We start from the raw sequence: 8,513 nt of genomic DNA, 5'->3' as shown, positions 1-8,513 counted from the left end.
TAGCAAAACCAGAGCCCCGTGTCTCACTCGCACATGTTGCCAATGTTAAAAAGATGTTAAATAGTTTTCTAGAATTTTCATATTCTAGAAATCATAAAAAGTATAAAAGTTATGCAATCATTGTAATCAAAGAGCCGCCTGATACAGATTTTTTGAAATTGCCGCGTTTTTTCAGGTTCAACTTTCATTAGCCAGACTCTAAATTCAGATTACAGTTGTGATATATTTTAAGTAATTTGTAAATAATTATGATGTCAATATTATTAACTGATTAAACCAAGCATGTGCACAGCAAAAAAATATTGATTTTAGTATGATAGACATTGTAGTAACTAAATATTAATTGGTATTACCAACTTGATGACATGTTTTCAAAACACGTGGATGCAGATTTTTTTTTAAATTGTGAAGAAATGTTGAGTTAATTAATGGGGCCTGTAGACGGGCCACATTTTCACTGCAATATGTGGCCGGCAACTATTGGTGTCCCTCTCTTACTCACATGTTAGAGAAAGACAAAGACACTAATAGATGCCGGCCACATATTGCAGTGTAAATATGGCCCGTCTACAGGCCCCATTTGTTGTGGGAGTGAAAGCTTTGCTAATAAAATTGTGGAATATTGTTTCACAAGTAAGCCACAATTATTGAATTTTTCGATAAAAATACAAGACAATATTGTCATACTCATTAGGGTGACTATGATGTCGTAACGATGTGAACGAATGTTTAATTTGAGATTTGTTATAGTCGTTATAGAATAATTCCGAAAACTTAAATCCAAAGTCCTTAAACATTACAGACTCACATTTATACATAATATTTTGTTACGGAAACGGTGTGTATCTATTTATACATATGTAATCTATATAGGTAGGACACATATCTCCGTCAATAGAAAAAGGCGGCTAATTTGAAAGATTTGGTTACACTAAAAATAGCTTAAGTGTGCGAAAGGTAAAGCCCACCTTTATGAACATACCATGAGTGAGTGCGAAAGAGGCAGACTACAAATGAAAAAACGTGACCACTTAAAATTTCAATTTTTTTAGAGAATGACACACTACTAAGTTAGTTCAAAGGACTGTCTCATTTCAAACATAGACAGAGAGAATCATAAGAAAAGGCTGAGTATAGGTTTTTTGTTCTTATTTACTGACAATTTGGTTTGACCATACATTCCATGTTATCCTAATATCACACATACATAGGACTTATGGTCACCCTAAGTAGAACGAGATGCAAGGCTCTAGTTTGACATGTGGACACACTTTTTGACCAGTGTTCTATCCGGCTTACATCTGTGGTTTTTTCGTGTAAGATCACTTTACCATAATTTCAACATTTTTAATAATAGCTCAAACAGATCTAGCGAACTAGCCGCCTTAGCTTCATCTGTCACTGGCTTAAAGGACTCGCATCCAGGCCATAAATGATAAAAAAAAAAAAACATCTGTCATGCTGTCACTGTCACTAGTGTCTTGTTTATGACCTTACTCCTTTAGTCCTGTTCTTACCCTTACATTATGTTTTAATTTGATTTGTTTAATAATTATACCACTCACCACTGTCCTATATAATATGAATAAATTAAATAGTCTACTATACTATTCTGGTCACTGAAATGGAATCTACACAGTCATTATGTCAGATTTAACTCTTCTTGATCTACCTTTTGATATTTTATCTAAAATCTTTAAATTTTTAGCATTATCAGACCTTGGCAATGTAATGCTCACTTGTAAAACTTTGAAGACCTTTATTACACAAGACAATACAATCTGGAGATCTTTCACTAACCTATTCGTTCGCAACAGTGTCGATAACAGGTATAGTTATGAAAAAATAAGAAATAATGGTAATACATTTTTATTACAGTGATGTATACTGGTTGTGTTACATTAAAATAAAGTAATCATTATAATTATTTTCTTCTGTCTTAATTAAATATTTTTGCTTAGCCAAAACAACTGTATCATTAAAATAAGATGGTGATTTGATAATTACATGCTTTAATCTTATTAACGTTTTATTTGCAGGTCCCAACCACTCTCATCTTATACATTATGTAGAGTTTCACGAAGTTGGTGTAATGGATTTTACAAACAGGTAAACAACATAATACTACTAGCAGTATATTGTACAGTATTGAAGTTATTTCTTTGAATTATATTACAAGGCATATGTCATGATATGTTTCCAGAAAACTCTCCGTTATAATACAAAATACATGCCATGGGTGAAGTTTCACAATTCAGAAGCTGTGCTGATAGCACTTGGATCAAAACTATGTTGCTATCCTGCCGACCCACAGGGTTTAAAGGATGGTGGATATATATGGAGTGTGGAAGTACCAAAAGTTGAACGAAATGACATAAGAACAAATGATATATCAAGATTTGTAATTAAAAATGGACTCCTTGTATGTGGAAATAGGTACTCGGTAAAGTTACTGATTACTTTTTGCGACTTATTTAAATTACATTTTTATCCTTTTAATTCTTTACAGAGATGGATGTGCTATTGTTTATAAATTTAAGGGCACAAGGCAAAGGCCGTGCTTGCTCCACCATATCCAAGACTGTCATGACGGAGGCCAGTCAGAAGTTTCTGCAGTGGAACTGATTCATACTGGAGATGTGTCCATTGCAGTCACTGCTTCATGCACCAGTCCTAACCTTTGCTACTGGTACAATAATGGAATAGAGCATGATATGAATGCACCTGCAAAGGTAAAAATTTATAAAAGTAAGTTTTTGTATATTTTTATTGTCCATATTTTTAGTTTCAGATAATTGGGTAGTTCATTGATCAAAATGCAATTGTTTTCAGATACAGATATAATCAGAGTACCACACCATGGTATTGAAGGTTTGAGATGCCTATCAGTAAATAAATCACAAACTAAATTAGCTATTGGCCCAGATGGAGACAGTAAGCCTCTTTTAGTAGATGTCACAATGTAGGTAATTTTACATTTTATACTACTTCTGAAAGAATAATTAGTTTCTCAATTGTGCCAAGACATTAATTATGAACAGCATTCAATTCCATGCGACACACAGTATTGAACCATGTTAACAATTAAATTATTATTTTCTTTACCAGGTCAAAATTTGTCTCTTGCACCAATGTGTCCCCTGATGTAAGGCAAGCAGTGCGAGATGTGCAGTGGCATGATGAGAACACAATTGCTTATGTCACACATGCTGGGAAACTGCAACTCATTGATACTAGAACTTTTGAAGTTGTAAGTAAAAAGTATTTTTTTTACAATAATTCCATTCTTCCGTTCCATTCTTTAAACTTATTAATGTTAATCCCTAAATATGTAAAAAAAAATTTTTTTTTAGCATTCAAAACCTTGCGATTTTATTGTTTTAAATGAAAGTAATGAAACATGATTTCCCAGGTATATGATTCAAAGGACCCATTCTTAGTTACCCTGTACTGTGTGAAGACTGATGGTGACAGTGCCATCCTAGCAGGCGCCGCAGAACACTCTAGATGCGTGCTGTATGATCGAAGAAATGCCAATTGTCATGTTCAGGTAACTGTTTTTAGGGTTCCGTACCAAAACAGTGAATACAGGACCCTATCACTAAGACTCTGCTGTCCGTCCGTCCGTCTGTCTGTCTGTGTGTCTCATGAACCGTGATAGCTAGTTTAGTTTAGTATTTGTTGTTATAGCTGCAACAGAAATACAACATCTGTGAAAATTTCAACTCTAGCTATCACGGTTCATGAGATACGGCCTGGTTGGGTACGGAACCCTAAAAAATGGCTGAAATGTAATGATGTGGTATATTTTTAGAATGGCCTCAAAAAGCCCTTTCATATAATACCACACACACACACGATAGGTTTCTAAATTTTTTTTCCCATACAAAAAAAAAATTAGCACTCCTAAGGGATTTTTTTTAAGAACTGCTGGTCAAAATTTCCGTTTTGACCTCTAGTATGCGTGCGCCAAATGGCTAAACTGTAGCACAGAATAAGTAATAGCATTATGACTGTAGAACGATTTGCGGTTTTTTTTTAATTGGGCTCGTACGGCTTCCACTATCAGTTGTAAGGTATAGTTATATGTCAGCCACCGGTGTGTTGTGTGTGCCAAGACCATACATTCAAACCGTTTGTTCCGTCTAATCTAGAGGCCATTTCGTTGAGGCGCAAAATATGACCTTTAATGACGTCACGTTGAACACACTCTTAATTCTTCCTGTAGGCTCATTCTTTTCAATGTAGTTGTAATTGTAATTCATGGCGATCACAATAGATCAGAGATGGTCGCAGTGATACATAGGCTCTGGAGCCTTACATAGCCCCTAGAAAAAGAAGAAGAAGAATTGTAATCCATTGAAAGCTACGTACTTTCAATATAATCACCCTACAGGGAACGATGTAATATTCCGCGATTTCCGTGAATGATGTCCAGTATGAGGTCCTGATATACCCTACGCAAGCAATTTCACATTCTGCCTTCCTAACCTAAGAATAAGGATGAATGCGCGTGTCTACCTGTTTAGTGTGTATTAATAAAATTGGCCTTTAATATGTGTAATGTGTATGATTCATGGTGTATCAAACCCTTTACCTCCAAAGTCGGCCATAAGGGCTTATTACAGTTATTACATCCATCCTTGCGGACGTCGGCACAGAATGAATAATGGTACTACCGTACAGAAAGGACACTTCCTACAAAACCGAATCTTCACTGCGATTCAGGGACGAATCATGCTGTCCCTATCTAATGTATGGCACTATCCCTTTCGGCTATTTAGGGTTGTCAAAATTCAAGTAGTTATCTTATCTGTGGTCGTGCACGCAAAGGGACATCAATGTATGCCAAACCTAATAAGTGTCCCCCCACTGGCCCGACGTCGGATTCGTCCGTAAGGATGGATGTAATAAGCCCTATAGCCGACAAAGGTTACAGGATAAATTGAACTTTAATACATCGTAATAAAGTTTACTATAGCGTGTCATATAAAATAGTGGTAGCGTAGCGGTCAAAAGGTTTCTCAGTACTCTTACATAAAATGGATTCTACTTTTTTTTTTTTTCAGATGTACTTCACTTCAAAGAGGCCTTCGCCTGTATACAGTTTAGATTTCGACTCAACTAGGCTTATAGCAGCAACAGACCTCAATCTTGTTAGCCTGAACTTCAACATAAGAGCTGACAAAATGAGACAGCGAGATTATTCTTCCTTCGATTTTAAGATTGCTTAATTTGCGGTTTGAAAATTAAAACAAATCGAATTAGGAATAAAATTATAAAACAAAATGAATAAAATCGTTTTAGCTATGTTTTAAAATCCTGAGCATAGCGAAGGTCACTAAGGCATGAGTTGTAAAAATCTTTGGTCTCGCGTCGTTGTGGCATACACAACTTTTCTCCTCAGGGACTATATACATATATGTATATTCGAAGGACAAAAAAGTTAAATAACAGAAAATATCACCACGAGGTACCGACACCGGACCACGAGGACAATGTTGTCTTCGAAACGTCGGAGGTAAATTTTAAGCAAATTCAATCGAGAATTAGTTAATTAATGTAATGCAAAAAAAACCACACGCAGTGCCTCTGTAACTCCCATTCCGCGCTGGCCTTCGCAATCGCATTACCCAGATGCTGTGCCAGACCCAGTTGCGAGTCCAGTCAGTCTATATACTGAAACCATATACAGTCCAAGTCTTCCGGCGACTAGTTTCATGACTTGAGTACCTTTGGCATATGTTAGCCCAATAGTTATATCTATCCGGTCGCTGGACACTTTGCTAAGAGCAAAAGGGAATTGTCTCCTAACGATTTGCAATACATTGGGCCATTTGATCGATCGATTGAATGAGGGCTACCGCGTTTAATTTCGGCGCTAGTGTAGATTGAGGTCTTTCAAAACGTCAAATGCATAGAAGTTTGGGGGGTTTCAAGCTTTTTTATTTATTGGGAATTTTCACTCCTTATTCATTATTGTGGTAAATTTTTGTCCATCTTTGATTAATCATGGTAGACAATCATGGACAATAGATATAGGTTAATAAGTGTTAGTGGTTTAAAAAAAGTTCCAACTAAAATATATGCAAAATTAAACAGTGAAAAAAAATGACACATTTATACGTTAAAATGCCTTTATATATTATTTGTTATATTAGAAACTAATGGTTTTATAAAAATAAGCATAGAAGAATTTTGAGAAGATCTGTTTTTCTAGACCTACATCTGCAGTGGCGCTAACTGGTGAGCACAAAAACGGTAGCCCTCATTCGTTACTCCTACTTAAGCGCTTCACACACCTTAATTCAGGAACTGACGACAGGGATGCAGCTATAGGTAGTACCTCAGAATAATGACTAAAGCATAGAAGTAGGGCAAAAATGCTTCGCAAATATGTATACCCGTACTTTACTTCCTTACGAATTAGATAATGTGCCGAAAAGAGATGCATATATGCTTGTTATTTCTCATTTACGTACGGTGTCATAAGTTTGATAATTTGTTAGGGATGTAACTGTGTCGACTTTTTATATCGATAAATTATGCATAAGTTTATGTGCCGTGTAAAAGAATAATCACGAAATTGGCAAATTGATAATAGTCTGGCTAATGAAAGTTGAACCTGAAAAAACGCGGCAATTTTAAGAAATCTGTAGCAGGCGGCTCGTTGAAATGAAATGAAATGCGTGGAATACAAGGATTGCATAACTTTTATACTTTTTATAATTTTCATATTCTAAAAATCATTAAAAAGTATAAAAATTATGCAATCCTTGGAATCAAAGAGCCGCCTGATATGAGGATATAGCTTTTATCTCATTTGCAGTCTACCACTCAGAACCGTCTAACTATACCTCTCGTTTTTTTATCATTAGAAAGAAGGCGAGCGATCTTAACGTGTCGTTTTATCGAAAAACACTGAAAATAAGTCACAACAAATATAATATACGATAATTTACATACTTTTGCTTTCATAAGTAAAATATTGCTATATTTATAAAAAAACTTGTCAATAAAAAGACACGTGGAAATGGTTTACCGTTTTTTCTAATGCTAAAAGACTAAGTATAGTTTCTAGTCATGTACAGTCAGCTGCAGAGAAAAGGCACCCCCCCTGCATACAAAGTTCTGTAAATTAGTATGGACGTGGGGTACCTTTTCTCTGCAGCTGACTGTACCAAATAGGAAATGAAAAAAAAAACGTTCGTGTAATATTTTTTTTATTTAATAATAGGGAATATTACGCGAAACTCGGCGTAGGTGGCGCCACTATCACAATCGGAGGGTCTATCGTGAAACAAGAAAATCGAACTTTCGTTATCTAACATCTCTGTCACTCTTGCGTATTCGAGCGATAAAGAGGCAGCTAGATAACGAAATTTCGGATTCGAGTTTTCCGGTAGGTCCCCTAAAAACTTGTCAAAAACCTGTGCACTAAAAAAGCTAGTGCTGCACTCTGGTGGCAGAACATTGCAGTAATATCCCCTATTCCTCGTCCTTTGGAAATCTGAAATAAAAAGTTGAGTTTTGTGACCAACAATATTAATAAAAGGAACATTCATCAATGATCATTAATGTCTTTTTTATTAGGGTTCCGTACCCAAAGGGTAAAAACGGGACCCTATTACTAATACTTCGCTGTCCGTCTGTCTGTCACCAGGCTGTATTTCGTGAACCGTGATGATGAGATGATGTATTTCTGTTGCGGTTTAAAAACAAATACTAAAAAGTACGGTCCCCTTGTGCGCGCGTCCGACCCGCACTTGACCGGTTTTTAGTATTAAACTATAGTCTGGCAAACACAATCTGTCAGTAAGTAAGAACAAAGAAAACTATAGGTACAGTCGAAGGCAAAAATATCGATCCAGACAAATGGCTTAAAAATATGTGAACACGATTTTATTGTCTGAGCGTACACATATTTTTGAGACTTTGGGAATGTATATATATTTATGCCCTTGACTGTACTCATCAATTAAAATGAGACAGTCCTGGGCCAAACTATAAGAAAGCTGTAAATGTCGATAGGTTATTGATGAGGTCGATACATCACTATGCCAAAAATATAACCTATCATACTTAGCAGAAAAGTTCGAAAATATATGCAAAAATCTATATAGACTTGAATGCAAGTAATAATTACATAAACAACATATCGATTTCTATGTTTAGGGTCAGGTCCTATAAATTAATTTGTTCAAAATTGAACAAAACTCACCGATTAAAGGTTATCGGTTCGTGCGTATTTTCTTTTCTTCCTGTATGCGATTTACAGCCCTCGATCACACAAGACATTATCACAAAGGGAACTTCAAACCATTACAAATAAAAACTCAGCACGTTTTCCAACAATCTGTCAGAAATAGCAACAATATAATTAAAATAAACCAAGATGACCGCTGAAACATCCCGAAATATTTCAACTAAAATAATACGACTATGTCAAGTTGTTACAGTTGACACCTACCTGTGAAATAACGAACATATATTTTATTTGGCTGGATTATATT

The 8,513-nt window shown here is 35.6% G+C and overlaps 1 protein-coding gene across 1 annotated transcript; it reads left to right on the top strand.

Annotated features, from left to right (window-relative positions):
- Nucleotides 1-1,504: 1,504 nt before the first annotated feature.
- On the top strand, nt 1,505-5,294 carry LOC134756183 (uncharacterized). Its single transcript, XM_063693010.1, has 8 exons — nt 1,505-1,829; nt 2,040-2,109; nt 2,204-2,436; nt 2,510-2,748; nt 2,833-2,962; nt 3,109-3,250; nt 3,413-3,550; nt 5,070-5,294. Exons 1-8 carry the CDS (start codon nt 1,645-1,647, stop codon nt 5,232-5,234), a joined length of 1,302 nt encoding a protein of 433 aa, XP_063549080.1. The 5' UTR covers nt 1,505-1,644; the 3' UTR covers nt 5,235-5,294.
- The last annotated feature ends 3,219 nt before the right edge of the window (nt 5,295-8,513 follow it).

This window comes from Cydia strobilella, chromosome 1 (genome assembly GCF_947568885.1).
Source record: "Cydia strobilella chromosome 1, ilCydStro3.1, whole genome shotgun sequence".
In the NCBI taxonomy this organism is placed as follows: Eukaryota; Metazoa; Arthropoda; class Insecta; order Lepidoptera; family Tortricidae; genus Cydia; species Cydia strobilella.
The sequence above is the reverse complement of the archived record's forward strand: the minus strand, read 5'-3'. Positions and strand labels throughout refer to the sequence as shown.